At 39.3% G+C, this 15,710-nt stretch overlaps 1 protein-coding gene across 1 annotated transcript in view; it reads left to right on the forward strand.

Annotated features, from left to right (window-relative positions):
- The window catches only part of REV3L (REV3 like, DNA directed polymerase zeta catalytic subunit), a 115,174-nt gene that overhangs the window by 83,777 nt on the left and 15,687 nt on the right, over nt 1–15,710 (forward strand). Inside the window, exons 18-22 of the mRNA XM_084261816.1 lie at nt 360–471; nt 10,485–10,600; nt 13,279–13,397; nt 14,046–14,164; nt 15,163–15,304. Coding sequence (XP_084117942.1) covers nt 360–471; nt 10,485–10,600; nt 13,279–13,397; nt 14,046–14,164; nt 15,163–15,304 — 608 coding nt within the window. The remainder of the gene's footprint in view (nt 1–359; nt 472–10,484; nt 10,601–13,278; nt 13,398–14,045; nt 14,165–15,162; nt 15,305–15,710) is intronic.

The following is a 15,710-nucleotide window of genomic DNA, read 5'->3' on the forward strand; positions in this document are numbered from 1 at the left end:
ACAGTGTGAGCTGTTGTATGGTCCTTTAATATTTCTTTTTTAAAACTAGTTTTCTAATAGCTGGATTCTTGTACATGTAGAATGATGACATTTCTCTTGAATCAGATTTGTATATGTCTGAGAATTTGCACGAGATCAACACCAGGGTAGAATTTTACAAAGTGAAAAGAACTTTTCCACACATGATGAAGATAATTAAGTCCAAGGAATTAATTGTGATAATTAGTGTTAAAGATGATAAATAGGTCATATTCTGTACGTCTTTTCAGTTGTTTGTGTTATTCTAAAGCAGTGCTCTTGACTGAAGTCATGGAATTGCTTCTAAATTGTAACATATTTCTTTTTACTTTATTTTCTAGGGAGCAGAGACCAAGCCCCCTTGCTCACAAGATCTGGAGTTACAGGACTAGAAGTCAGTTACGCTACTGATGAAAGAACTCTTTTCCAGGAAGTAGTGAATATTGTAAAAAGGTAGCATATCTGTACGTTCTGCTTTTATTTTTCAGGCTTGGTACAGCAGATTTAGTTCCTTCAGCCCTTGCCAGTCTCTCAAATACTGATTTTTGTTGTTGTTTCCCTCAAAGGCTTATTTCTAGAGTGGACAAGCATGGTGGTCTTTCGGATAAAAATACATTTTGCTTTTCCTTTTCTCTGACAGCAAGAACATTCAGATCCTCCTTAAGCAGCTGAGTTACAGTCTTGAAAGTAATCAGCCATATAAGTTACCTTCTTTAACATACAACCTTTCCTGTTAATCTGGATATTCATTACACATCTCTGAAACTCTGAGAATAATAGATATTAACAGTGCTGAAAGCTGTAAAAATCCCCTTAGATGGGAAGAATTTTTCTAGGGACTCTGAGGCAAGACAGAAAAAAAAAATGCTACATGATACTGAAACTGCTACGGACAGATTAAAAGAAGTGCTAGTTGAAAAATCAGTTTCCTTCTTTAGTTTTGTCTTCTCTGAATGGAATTCCCCTGCTCCACCAGACTTGGAAAACTGCTGGTTTTCCCCATCTCCACCAAGGCTGGGAAGCCTCTTTGGTAGCCCTCTCAGCTGGTGAGTAGGTGGAACCACAGACGTCTCCCCAGGCCCTACTGACAGAAGTGCAAAGCTGTAAAATTGCAAGGAAAAATAAACAGATTTAAACTATGAGTCACCCTGCTGGAATGCACCCTGCACAAGAGAAAAATGTGTACTAGGCAGAGTACATTTGCAATTCTTTCTCTCTCCAACCAGAAAACCTCTGATGAGAAAGACATTGACCAACCCCATGAAGCCAGAATACAAAAAGAGTTGCTGAATGCAACCAGCACAGGGTGGGTCCTGACAGAGCAGCAGATCCCTGTTCAGAGAAGACAAAATTCAGGTAAGGAACATAATTTTATTTTTCTCTTTCTTGGAAATCTAGTGCTCCATCAAATTTAGGAAAATCACTGAGAATGAGAAGCAGTCAGTAAACGAAGAATCCTCCACCCCTTGTGTGGAGCTTTAGTGACAGACTCAGAAAGTGTGGAAGAGAGAACTTGGAAGTTAGAATATATATTTATCACTGAAGAACAGAAGTCCTCTACATCTGTACATATTGCAAGCACTATGGAATGAAAAAAGCATTTAATTTTTGTGGTACTTCAAGATGGAATGTTCCAGTCATCAGGTTGCTGACGGAGAAATCTCTTCTTAAGAAATCTTCTCTTTCAACACTGTGCTAGCATTCCTTTTTGACTCAACCATCTTTATCTTCAAAGACTGAGTTAGTTAACTTGTATTCCTGGAAGATAAAAGATTTGATTTATTAATGGAGAGGCAGACTGCTGTCATCATCTTAGTCTGCCTCCCGCCCCCTCCCCCTTTATGCAGTGTCACCCAAGGAGTCGGACTTCTGCTGAACTCTCAACAGATGTGTTTTTAAAACTTGGACCACATCTACAGTTTGCAGCTCCTTTCCCACTTTACTTTCTGTAGCCTGGAAGAAAGAGAATAAGGAATTTGGCTGAAGTAAATGTTTTATATTTCTTAAGCACATAGCACATGTCTAGGCCCAGAGCAGCTTTAACTGAAGGAAAAAGTATGGTAGAATTACTTGATTAAAAAATAATGGAATACAAACATCTCCCTCAATGGAAAGTGAACAGGCAAGCAGCTTTAATAAAAACTTTCAGCATCACGAATTGTATTTTAAAAAAATCTTCTGTTGCTGGTTTTAGTGTTGTTTTTTCCAGCACAAGTTAGGTGCTCTAAGATGCACTTAACAGTAGGGCTCATAGGTTAGAGAAAGCAACCAGGCCACGTTTAAGAATTGTTACCACTTGGAGTTTGTGGAACAAAACTCAAAATCACCTTAGCTTCCCAACAGAGTTTGTCAGTCTCTTGCATACTGAGGTATGCATCAGGCTAGAGGATAATAGGCTCTTGTAACCAAGTAGTATGCCCAGCATGACTGCAGCTTGCTTTGTGGAGGGAAGGGCGAAAGAGTAAAATTCCAGATTCCTGTCACAGTGAATGACAGTGTCTATTCAATCTTGTTTTGTCAACACCAGGAACAGACTTTGTTAAGCTCTTGGTGCACTGAGCTGTGGGAGGAATTGTCTTATGCAGTCCAGTTGAAGAATTCTTGTTCCCCTTTCTAGCCATTCTCTTAGTAGCTGGCTTAATTCTTGCTTTTGTTTCATAGATGTGAAATTGTGGAACGTACTCTTTTGTTTCAAGTTCCAGCCTTCTACCTCTCTGCTTAGGCCTTTTGGTTTATTCTATTCTGGTTATTGAAGATAAGAAATGGTTGATTCTGTCACTTCTTGTCAATAGATGTAAACTTGGGAAGACCACAGTAGAGAATTCTTGACAACTGTTCCCAGCACATAGATGAAGGAAAGGTGATTCCTGGGAAACATATCACTTCTTGCAATACTCTTACCCTTTCCATCAGAAATCTGCAAGCATTTTGCCTTCAAACAAATGACCCAGAGTATCTATACAAATAGTCTGGCTGATGTCAAGTTGCTGAAGCAGAGACTAGTAAATTAGTGAGGTTTATAATGCTTGCTGGCGTTTTATTCTTGGGTTGCACCACTTGCCTTTTGTCACTAAGACTAATTCCCAAATCTAACTTTTTATAGCAGAGGTACAGTTACTCTGTTACATGTTCACTGAAAATCAGTATTGCCCCAGAAAGTTCACTGGAATCCATGAGCTGAAGTTGGATTCAGTGTTACCTTGACTGTGAGGCTGTTCAGCATGCGCTAGGTATGAATTACCACAGTAAGATTGACATAGGTTTCCACCTAGACATCCATAAAGTAAATACCAGGTAGAATATTCTTCTGTGAAATGAATGTATGTTGTCTCTGATGAACTCAGGGCAGTTGGCAAATGAAAATAAGTCACCTTGAGGTCTGTAGACTGCAAGAAGACCTGGTTGTTTCTCTAGAATTTCAATCTCTGATTTCATCTATGCTGAAAACTAGTAGATTTCTCCAAATATTGAGGGGTGATTCAGATATGAAATGGGAGTACTTCCAAGTGTGAGTACCAAAATCTATATAGAGACAGCTAAAAAAAAGCTCATCATTGTAAAGGGAATTTGAGCATTCTCTTTAATTCTAAAAATTACTGAAACACCAAGCTGCTTGAGGGTTAAGAGGCAGTGAGCAGTTTGAAAGGTAGAGCAATAGGGATGAGTTTGGAGGAGTCAGGGAAAAATAAACAATGTGGATTTGCAACAACAACAATAAAAAAATGCATAATTCAAGTGCTTCTTGGTACCCTCTCAACCATCTTAGAGTTTGAGAGGAAGTTTCACCTACGTAGGTCCAATTTTCCTTTTGGTAAGCTGTCCTCTGACTGTAAACAAAAAAGATCAGGACTTCAGCTCAAAACTGGCATAAAGTAACTGAGAAACAACCTCCTTCCCATCCATTCCAGCCAGTGTGGATGATCTACAAGTACAGAGAGCCAAGCTTTAGGTTCTTTGGACTGTCATAGGAGAATTTTTTTACTATTTTTTTTTCTTGAAATGGAGCCTGTACCTGTGTTGCTGTTCTAAAGGATTCTGTCATGCTGTCTGAACAGCCTTCTTGAATAGACACAGTCTTTATCGTAAGGTGTCAGCTGCAGTGAGCTGGGAGAAAAATTGGAAGAAGCTGTCTGCTTGAAAAAGTAAACCAGCACCACCTCTACTTCTTTTTCTGCCTTTAGGTTCAGGCACAAACACGTTTCCATAGCTCCGTGCACCAGTCAGCACAAAACGCAGGAAAGCTGGCTGTTTGAGGAACTGGAAGGGAATGCTACAGGAATGTTTGTCTTGGAGAAACGTGGGAAAACTATAGATGTCCAAGCCTGATGGAGCAGTGGATTCCCATGAAAGAGAAATTAAATGCCTGGGCCTCTCCTTCAGTTTTAAGGCAAATTGTGCCATTCTTCTACAAGTGCAGATAGCAAAAACAGGCAGGTCCTGCAGGCGTGAGAGGAGCAAAATTTGGGGAATTCATGTGGGAATGCACAGCCCCCATCTCTGTGACACACAGAGGAAACAGGGAGGGCTTGAAAAAAGAAGTAGTAGATTCGCTGCTACCTGAGACTCAGCAGCCACCCGTGGCTCTTTGACCCCTTGGAAGGAGCTTCTGATAAAAGTTTAAAACCAGTGTTTAAAGTTGTAAGATTTTCCTTAAAGATTTTGAGGATAAAACATTTGTAAATTAACTAGTTGTTAATACTTAACATTTAAATATTTTGTGTAATGTTGTTCTTCTAAAGTATGATGCTAATAATTTATTTTTTTTTAATATACAATGCATTATATTTATTTTTTAAATAGAGCTGTGTTAATCTAACCTTCTTTCCCCAGGCCAGTGTCATCATCTGTGGCGTATTCCTATAGCAATCTTTACTTAATGTCCTGTATCAACTTTATGGATTTTTATTGACCAAACTGGAAAAATGTTTTCAGATATTTCAGATATTATGGATTTGAGTCACCAAGTATTCTGCTGCCATGCTTAGTTACTGCTTTTGTCTGTATCATAGGTCTGGCCTAATTTTTTTCCCCCCTCCTTTTTCTCTTAATTTTAGCTGGAAGAAAAATAGCAGTCAGGAAAATCAGACACATAATAAAAGGGAAGGCATAACAGGGGCTGTAGTATTCATTGACGAAATTATCAAAAGAAGAAGAGGAAGAGGTGGCATAGCAGCACATATAGCTTAGCTAGAAAGGAAAATAATCACATTTCTTTTCTCTGCAGCATGTATGATTTGAATGCTAATGCTGTCGTCTTTAAATCCTGCCAGTGTAAATGCTGCTTTTCATCTTTGCAGTGAGACTGGCAACAGCATGCAAAGCAGTATCAGTGCCCATCCTTTCAACAAAGGAGCACTATGTTGGCAGGCACACCTCTTGTTCCTGTCGTCTTAGTCCTAGCCAGCAGCTTTCAAATATCAGTACTACAGCTTTACTAGTGTCTTGCAGGTATAAAAGCTGGTCTCATTACAATTTCTTTTAATAAAACAGCTTAAACTGATGATGAAGACCAACTGGATAGTGTGCTGTAAAGATGGCAAAAAGGGAGGATGAAAAATCTAAACCTTGTCCTCTCCTTAGCTCACAGCTTGTCATCTCTGTGGTACCACATGAAAAGGGGAGAGAGAAAGTGAGAAAGACTTCAGTTAAGCTCACATCAGCTAACAGGTTTACCTGTTCCTTTTCCTATCTGGAATAATGTCATCTTTTAGCCACAGGCATCTCCTCTAATAGCAAAAAGAATACCACAGGAGGCCTCAACAAATGACATGCTGGGCCAGCTGGGGTTGGGCTGCAGCAGAGGGCATTTCTGCTGCATAAAGTGAGATGGAGTTGATGAGCAAGGAGATAAGAAGCAAGAAAACGGCAGTGCTTCACGTTAGGTGCAAGAAATCCGATTGATAGGTCTGTTAAATGTGTTGCATAAGGTAGAAGTTATACACACTGTAGTGCAGAAGTTTGAGGTCCCAACTGTTGCTCACTAGAAGGGAGTTCTACTTGAATACAATCTTACTTTGTTTTTCCTTTCAAAGATAATTCAGAGATGCATTTAACCAAAAGTTATTTTGATTTTAAAGTGAAGGAAGTCCCTAAGCATCTATGAATCTGTGCCTGTGCATTGTGGATGAATGCAAATATACATACAAAATGCATATATGTCTATATAAGTGGTATCTGAGCAACTCAATTGCTGGTAGGGAGTTTGTCATTTTTCATGCTTTCAGAAAGATACCACTTGCATCCAAGTCATCAATTTGGGAAGCTGAGACCAAGGACAGGGAATTTACAGTAGGGTTTGAATTCACCATTTACTGACTACTCTACCTTGGTTTCCCACATAGAAGAGAGCTGTCTGACTGGAACTTACACGTCTCTATTTCATTGTCAGTGTCCAAGTAGCTACCCTCATCCCTGTGTATGGAAAGAACAGGATCTTATTCTGCAAGAGGGGGCTCAAATACAAGGAGTTCACCCAAAGAGGCCTTTCTTTCTTCAGTAACAATAAAGAGACCAGCTTAGAAAACTCAAGATGCCAAAATTAGTTTAAATTAGTTCCTCCCCTTAATTTACTTGCAGCATCTAGTCGGAAAGGAAAAGCAAAGTAATGCACTGCAAAGTGTTATGCTGTGGCTCAGTAACATGCCACTGTAAGCAAGCCCTAATGGCCTGTACAAGCAAGACTGAGTTCAAAACTAGCACTCTGATTTTTTTTTAACCTTCTGAGTGGTAAACTTTCCAATCAGCACATGAATTTATATTAAATTGTGTTAAAATATGTAATATTTCAGTTGGATGCAATTTATATGAGAAAATGCATGCATCTGAAAACATCATACACTAAAATGGTTTTATGTCTCATCCTACAAAACATCTTCCCATCTGAAGGGTACTAGAGAAAGAGTCCTTTACAGAGATTTACAGGGGTTGTTTTATTCATTAGCTTAAAAGAGAATAGTAAGATTATCTCAAGAATTGATGAAATGTTTTATTCAGTTACAATACATATAGGGGTATTTGCAGTAGTAATGTAATAGCCCACTAAAATGTGGTTAAGTAGGGAGTGAGGGAGGTAAATCACCACTTGGGCAAGGAAAAACCCAAAGCTACTGTACTTCATTGTAGGTGGTAGCTGCTAATATGCTTATGGCAACTTGCTGCTTCCAAACAGTGTGCTTCTTTCTGTTCAGGCCACACTTCAAAGAGCAAGCAGATTCCTGAAGTAATAAATACTGGTTTACGTACTACATAAGCAGCTCTTTGCAAGTTTCTCACTCACGTTTGCATCTTTCATGAAACCCATCTGCATAATGTCTTGCCCTGCGTAAAATCTACAAGTGTTTTCCATTCTGAATGAATGTGAAACCAGTTTTCAAATATGAACCTAAATTACTACTACTGTAAGATTTTCCTTTGTTTTAAATAATCAGGAGTCTTTTGCAGTATGCTTAGGACTGGGATAGCTTAGCTGCAAGAACTAATGTGAAAATATGTTAATTTTTTTAAACATTTATTCTGTGACTGTATAAACCATTACATAATTCCTTTTTATTTCCAAGCTTAGATGGAGCTATTAGTAATTTTGGAACCTCAATTGGCAATCATTGTGTGTTGTGTGGAGCAGCAAGTGGTCATAACTCTTTTTTGACACTGATTCAGCTGCTGGAAGGAACTGCAGGCTAGCTTTATAATTTGTCCATAAATTGTTCCAAGTAGCTTTAGGTTTGTACCACTGGTAGAATAGGCTTCCAAAATGAGTAAATTTACTATTTCCACTCCAGATGATAATTTCCTGCCTCCAAACCCAGGAATCATTCATTTGGCATTAACAGCGGATAGGAAAATATGCCCCAAATGCATACTGCTAGTTCTTTTACTTTCTCTAGAAATCAAATACTTACTTTAGACTCTTCAACTTTAGCCAAAAATTGTATTAAAACTATTACCTCACAGGTAGAAGTAGGTGGTGAAAGGGATTTTTACAACTTTCGCTGGCTGGTGCAGAAGCCCAAATTGTAATAGAGGTAGCCACACTGAGCAAAAACATTCAAATACTTTTCCCTTTATTTTTCACAAAAAGTTGGTGTCTGCAGCAGAGAAGCTCATTTCTGGAGCTGTTCTCAGAGTAGTTAGTTACTTCAAAGTGAGTTGTCATCTGCTTTTGGCTGGAGCACACAAGCAGGGAGGACACTTTATCACAGTAAAGACTGAAGCTTCATTTGTAATGTCTCTGATACAACTTTAAGTTGGGATTCAGGGAAAGGATATTCTCCCATACTCAGCAGGCAGAAAATGCTGGCATATTTTGATGTGTTTAAGGATGAAAAAGTACAGATGTCCTGTTCATAAGCCATGGCCCCTGTCAACATGCTGGAGGAAGGGGATGCCATCCAGAGAGACCTTGACAGCCTTGAGAAGTGGACCTGTGCAAACCTCATGAATTTCAACAAGTCCCAAGTGCAGGGTCCTGCATATGGGTCAGGGCAATCCCAAGCACAACTACAGACTGGGCAGAGAATGGTTTTACAGCAGCTCTGAGAACAAGGACATAGGGGTGGTATTGGTGGATGAGAAGCTCAACATGAGTCAGCGATGTGTGAAAGCCAACCATATCCTGGGCTGCACCAAAAGAAACATGACCAGCAGGTAAAGAGAGGTGATTCTTCCCCTCTATTCACCCTAATGAGACCTCACCTAAGTACTTCACCCAGCTCTGGAGTCCCCAGCATAAGGTGGTCATGGAGCTGTTGGAGCAAATCAGAGGGCCATGAAGATGATCAGAGGGCTGGTGGACCTCTCCTATGAAGACAGGCTGAGAGAGTTGGGCATGGTCAGCCTAGAAAGAGAAGGCTCTGGGGAACCCTTCTCTGCAGCCTTCCAGGACCTGAAGGGGCCTGTAGGAAAGATGGAGAGGTTATCAGAGAGTGTAGTGATAAGACAAGGGGTGAAGAGTTTAAACTAAAAGAAGGTAGATTTAGATTAGACATTAGGAAAAAATCTTCATTACTGGTGTGGTGAGGCCCTGCCACGGGCTGCCCAGAGAGGCTATGGCTGCTTCCTCCCTGGCAGTGTTCAAGGCCTGCTTGGATGGGGCTTTGGGCACCCTGGTCTAATGGAGGGTGTTCCTAACGATGGCGGGGGTTGGAACTAGATGATCCTTAAGGTCCCTTCCAACCCAAACCTTTCTATGGTATGATACCATATGATACTTTTCTGATAAACTAAGGTCTACAGGCCTGCTTCCTGTTGTGGGGCTGGGCATAGACTGCAGTACAGGGCCGCAGCCTATCATCCAGTCCCTGCCCTTTCATTGTTCAATTCTATTGAATGCTTCCCGCTGGAACATAAACCTCCTTGAGTAGCACTGAAAGAAGCAGATATTCTTTTAGTGAAGCTTCTTTTCTTTTTTTGCTATAAAAATAACAGATACCTTATGTCACTTTGGCCAGTCTTTTTGCCCAGCCCAAGAAAAGCATTCTCAGGCTGTTAATTAAGTAACCAGATGATGATTTCTGGTTTGAATGGTGTCTGCTCATAAGGCATATGATACAGGCTCCCCCAAGCTAATTTCTGCCTGTGCTTGGTCTTTGAAGCCACCTTGTTTGTCCTTCTGCTTAGTCAGCTCATCCTGAGCCCGACTGGAAGATGGGCAGTACCTGTGTCAGAAGACAATTCTGCCTTTTCTTTTTGTCATACCTGAGACAGGCAATTTTTCCACCTGGTGTGAGATGCAGCATAAAATGAGTTTCTCTTGTGTGTGTTACAGAAAGAGATAGTAAATAAAATTAGTAGATACAGTCACCTTTCTCCATGTTTCAGTTCTGACAGCTGTCGCTCAACTGCAAATTGTAACTTTCCCAATAATCACCTTTTAAGATCAAAACTTTCCTCTAGTTATTACAAACTACACTGCAGTGTGTGCCACACCTTGTTATGTGCAAAACAGTGATGTAGCCTGGTAGCAATTCCTGGTGTATTTCATAAAGAAAAACCATACCACAAAGTTTGGGACAGGACTGTGTTTCATTGCATCTCTCTTGTGCAGGTAGCTTGGTTTCAGTTCATGCTCTTTAATGCTTTATTATTTTATATAGTTATTATCATTTATTGCTATTGTTTTGTGCTCTTTAATATGCTTTGTTATTCTATCAATACAACTTGATTAGACCTAGATTTTGTTCTTCATTTGTAAAAACTGAAGTAATAGAAGTGTGTAAAAGAATATTTTCATCAAGAAAACGTTCCTTTTACAAAAAATTCAGTTGAATGTTACTGAAAATCCTAAATGCTTGTCTGTTTTAAATGCTGTCTTCTAATCCAGGTGCTACGTTCATAGAAACCCATTGTGGCTGCTTCTTTTTTAAACTCAACGTGTTTAGAATGAAACCCTGATTATTTTCTGTTCATGGAAAATATATATTTTTTGAATAATATAAAGCTCATTTTCCTTTTCCCCCCTACTTCTCTAGATATGACCCAGACATTTTGTTAGGCTATGAAGTCCAGATGCATTCCTGGGGTTATCTCTTACAGAGGGCTGCTGCACTAAATGTTGATCTATGCCAGATGATTTCTCGTGTGCCAGGTAAGTAACTGCATAAGGTTTCGGTTCAGTTCCTATAGAAACAAGAAGAGAAATCTATGAATAAATTAAAAAAAAATAAATGCAGAGTATTTCTGCAGCTGGACCTCTTTTTTTGTTGTTGTTGCTTTTGTTTTGTTATAGCTATAATCAGGCATACACAAAAAATACTGAAATATCAATGAGATTCTGGTTTTCATTGGGTTTTTTAATTTTTTAATTCCTTGTGTATTCCACTTCTGGGTATGTCCTGTATCCATGAACATAGGCTTATTTTCAAAAGTCACATGTGTTAGGTTTTAAGTTCTTGGACGTGCTTCTGCTACCAAACCTTTCATTTGCTTCTCCTTAGTTTGTCACATGTGTATGTTATTCAGGGTACCTACCATAATTATTTGCCGGTTTTCTGGCCAGATTATGAGGGCATAAAGATGCTCCTGAGCAACACTCATCCTGGTCAGCCACTCTATAATAAAATTCTTGTTTTTAATATCCAGTCTTATACTGTGAGCAGATTTTACTGGCTTGAGTACTGATCCTCTCCTCCTACATTAAGAAAAAAAATCTGTTCTGTTTTTTTCTTGAAAACCTGTGGAAGGTTCTCCAGGATAGTGGTAAGCCTGGTGTCTGTGCTTAGGTGATCAATAGCAGCTATCACTCTGAAGAATGCAGTTAGTGAACAGCTAAATAAATATTGGTAAGTGTTGTAGTCAAATGTTTCTTAAACCACCAAAGATCCCAAAGGTTTACTGCTCTACCAGGGAAGTATGACTGAACCATCTTCAGTGCAGGACAGATAACCATTGTGTCCCTGCTTTTGTTCTCAAAGGCTGAGTTGCAGGTCTTGCAGGTCTTCTTCAGGACAGCTATGTCTGCACTGGGGGTGATGCAAAATCAACAGTTACATCAGCAAAGCTCTCAGTAGTGCCCATCTTTATGGCGTAAGCTCTTTGAGTTGCTGGAATTGGGATGAAGAGGTCCCCAGAGAAGAAAGGTTACTTCTCTGGGAACTCTGTGGTTCTTAGTGACCATGTCCCTGTATATTTCAGTCAGGCTTGCCTCCCACTCGGTTCTAGGGAAGGAAAACGGGGTTGTAGCCCTTAATGTCTTGGGTCATAAAGTTCAAGTGGGCGTGCAGGGCTAGACATCATCTCCACAGCACTGGTATTCAGAGTATAGGTGTTCTTGTGCCAGCTGGTAGATGCACACCCAGAAGTGGAATAAAGGGGAAATTGAAAATGTTTCTAATAACTAGTGTTATTCACAGGTAATTACTCTTTTTTGACTGAACTGCAGGAGAAATGTTCACACTGAGCTCCTCCCAAAAATGTCATGCCGTAGGCGTGGCCTTGCATACATGACATACAAGTGGTGTGTTCTCTGTTGCTTTGTGACCTTCTTGTCCGTGCTTTTGACCCCAGCTATGTTCTTCTTGCTTCTCCAGCCCCTGTGTTTCATACTTCCTTCCCTTCTTCACATGCTATGTTTTCAGAACAGGAAATACTCCTGGACAAATAAGTTTTCTTAACTATATTTTGATGGACGTGTTACACATTTGAAAGCTCAACATACGAAGTTAATCTGCATTGCATTGATTCACAGCAGTTCTGTAGAATTTCAGGCAGTTTTTACTTCTGCCTTCAAGGGTCAGTGTACTTTGTGGCTGCCTGAGGAACAGATTGCTCAGTTGGGATCCTAATTGCAAACATTGTGTGTCCCTGCTTCTGTAGTCTCCATCTAAAATGTTCTGCTTTTTATTAGTGAGGCACTGTACAGAGGTATCGTGCTAAATGAGTAGTGGCAGAGTACACACCCAACAGCTGAAAAATGGGTATCAATTTAGAATCATAGGCAAATTGCCTCAAAATGCTTTCTCTTCCTTTCCACTGCTAAGGAAGAGGATTGTAGGATCAAATAATAGAGTTTGTTTTCAAATTGAATTCTAAACTGTGTTCTACATTTTAACATAAACTCAGGAGAGAATACCAAACCTGTAGCCTTAGGCGGGCTGGAGAGGAGGATGGTTTCAACAAAGGTGTACCAAAAAGACTGTCTTATGTTGTACTATTTCATAACATGAAAAAACAGGGATGGTAAAAGAGTATGTCTTTCCAGCACCATAGCCACCACTGTCTTATGGAAAGGTTCAGAGCGCTACTTCTGCCTGTGCACTCGTTCCTCCCTGTTTCCTTCTCTCTCCATTAGTAATCTCTAGAACTCATGTCTACCTGTTCCCTCTGTGGTGGGTTTGCTTTGACTGTATGAAAGGCACTGAGTTTTGTCTCCCATGATCTAGTTCCCACTGTGTAACACGTTGAGTTATAATCTCTTAAGCAGGAGAAAAATCACCTTTTTAGATTTTTTTTTTGTGCGTGGGTGTGCATGAAGCTAGCTCTCCAGCAAGATTCACCATTGCTTAACCAGTGTATTCACTGTGGAGGATATACTGCCATGGCTCAGTAAGAGTTGCCTTCAGAGGGGTGTGCAGGAGCAGAGAAACCTGAAGGAATTTTATTTAGAGATTGTGTGGAAGACTGGTAAATAAATAATCTTGTGCAGTCAGTAACAGTTTTAGAATTCTTACTTTTCTGGAGAGCTGAAATTGGAAGAGGGATAGCTTCATCTGGTGTTGACTGTCCTATAACTTGTCTAAGTATATATTCTCTTTTTAATGTCTCCAGATGAAAAGAAAGAGAACAGATTTGCAGCTGAGCTGGATGAATATGGATCAGATACAATGAGCGAAATAAATATTGTGGGGCGAATTGTCTTAAATGTTTGGAGAATGATGAGACACGAGGTAAAGTTAATGTATTTGATGGTATAAAGAGTTAATGTATTTGACTTTTTTAAATTATTGTTGACTTTGTTGAACATTACATGTGACCTATGTAACTTTCTGTTCTCTATTTGGACACCTTTTCAAATAGAGCTGTTTGCCCCTTTGTGAGAAGTGGTGTACTACATATTGCTAAAACAAAATACTGAAGCCTTTATCTTTCAGCAGTGTTTCTTTCTGATACTCCTTTTTCAGTTCCTTGTGGGTTTTGAGAACAACTTAACCTGTTTTAGCAATTTGTCTAGTATGGTGCTTTTACTAAAATAAATACTTGAACTTACTTTAAGCTGTAAGACTTACTCATTGTTTTGCTGTTTACATCCTTTCATTTAATACTCAAATAGTTCAGTCTTTACATTTGCAAATCTTGTTCTGACCACATTCAGACCTGATCTTTGTGATCTACTTAACTCTGCATATTCTTTTCAACTGATGAGGGACATTCTTTCCTGACTTCTAAATAATTAAAGCCTTCTAAATATAAATGTTTACCTTTTCCACAAAGAATACAAATAAAAAATTAGCAAATGAGTTGCTTTTTAAAACTAGATATTTGTTTGTCTGTGGAAGATACTGATATTATGTGTGTTATCCTCTGTGTTTTTCTAGGTGAATCTAATGAATTACACTTTTGAAAACGTGGGCTTTCATGTTCTTCATCAACGTTTTCCTTTATTTACTTTCCGAGTTTTGTCCGACTGGTTTGATAATAAGGCAGATGTCTACAGGTAATGACCTGTTAATCCATTTTCTTTCTTCTTTTTAAGACCAAATTCTTAACATGGTGATAGGTATAATCTAAAGTCAGCATAGGAAGAAATGCTGAGGTACTAGACCAGTCTATATGCAGCAACATGAGACTATTTGCTCTGCTGCTCTGGTGTGTTCCGTTGTACAGTGGCACCCACAGTTTCATCTTTGTGTATTTTTGTGTTTAAAGTACAGAAAAACAAAGCAGTTTTTCAGACACATTTTCAACATATTTGAATAGATGTACTGTTTTGAAGTTCTGTAAGGTCTTTATTTTTTTATATACTACTTATCAGGAGGATTTTTAATGAACTGTCAGCTTTCTGTTGTACTTCACAGCGCGTGTCAACCAAGCTAGGCTTAAATAAAGTACAAAACTGTACAAGATGTTAAGATAGTAACTATAGCTGCTGAAAAATACCTTTATGCAGCATGTATCACAGTAGACTTCACTCTTCCTTGGAGTGATTTGGTGGTGTGTGTACGAACAACTCACAAAACCGAGTACAGATTTGAACTTCATTCGTGACATACATTTAATTTCTGTAAAAGTTAAATACTTTTCAACTAGGTGGAAACTTGGTTTAGTGCTGAAACTACAGATTTAAGTTCAACTGAGACAGGTATTCTTAGTACAGAAGGATGTTTCCACAAAAGTCTGCTCGGTTAAAAAACCCATGTAAATAGATGAAGAGAAACTCGAGTTTCTCTTCCAGTCAGCCTTCTGGGCAGTAAGGAAAAGGGGATACAGCATGTCATTGAGATAAGCCTTAAACAGTAGCTGGCTGTAATGCAGTTGTGTGTGTTTCTACATAAGTGTATGTTTGTGTGCACCAGAGCTTTGAGAGAGGCATGGAAATGTCCCAGGGAAAATTTTATTGGCTGGTTTGTAACAAGCACTCATAAAAATACATTCTTCTTAGTAGAAAGAGCAGCACTCTCCTGACAGTTCATAACAAGGTGTTCACTTTCACAGATGGAAAATGGTTGATCACTACGTTAGCCGGGTCCGTGGGAATCTCCAGTTGTTAGACAAACTGGATTTGATTGACAGAACAAGTGAGATGGCAAGGCTTTTTGGCATTCAGTTCTTACATGTCTTAACAAGAGGCTCCCAGGTAAGATTGTGTTTTCCTTACACTTCACAAAAGCAAAATACTTTTGTTTCTCAGTCAGTATCTGTGTTTTCCTGAGGTCACAGAAAACCGTTTTGCATAACGTGAAGTTGAAGCGTAAAGAAAGGCAGTTCAAAAGCAGTAATAGTGCACTGAATGGATAGTCTGAGATTAAAAATAGCTGTTAAAAATAGATTGCCCCAAATGTAATCACGCCACTGAGTCTCATCTACTGAGCACTACTGGGTTCTCTCTTCGGGTTTGTGTTTTTCACGCTTAGATGAGTCAGAAAATGAATGCTCTTTAAAATGTAAAGAAATAAAGTTGAGCGTGTTTTAGAAAGATGAGATTACTTCCTTCCAGGGGAGGTGAGGCCTGAGTTCTAAGTGACTTTTCCTGTGAAGCAGAC

The sequence above is a fragment of the Gallinula chloropus genome (assembly GCF_964237585.1).
Source record: "Gallinula chloropus genome assembly, chromosome: 3".
Taxonomy (NCBI): Eukaryota; Metazoa; Chordata; class Aves; order Gruiformes; family Rallidae; genus Gallinula; species Gallinula chloropus.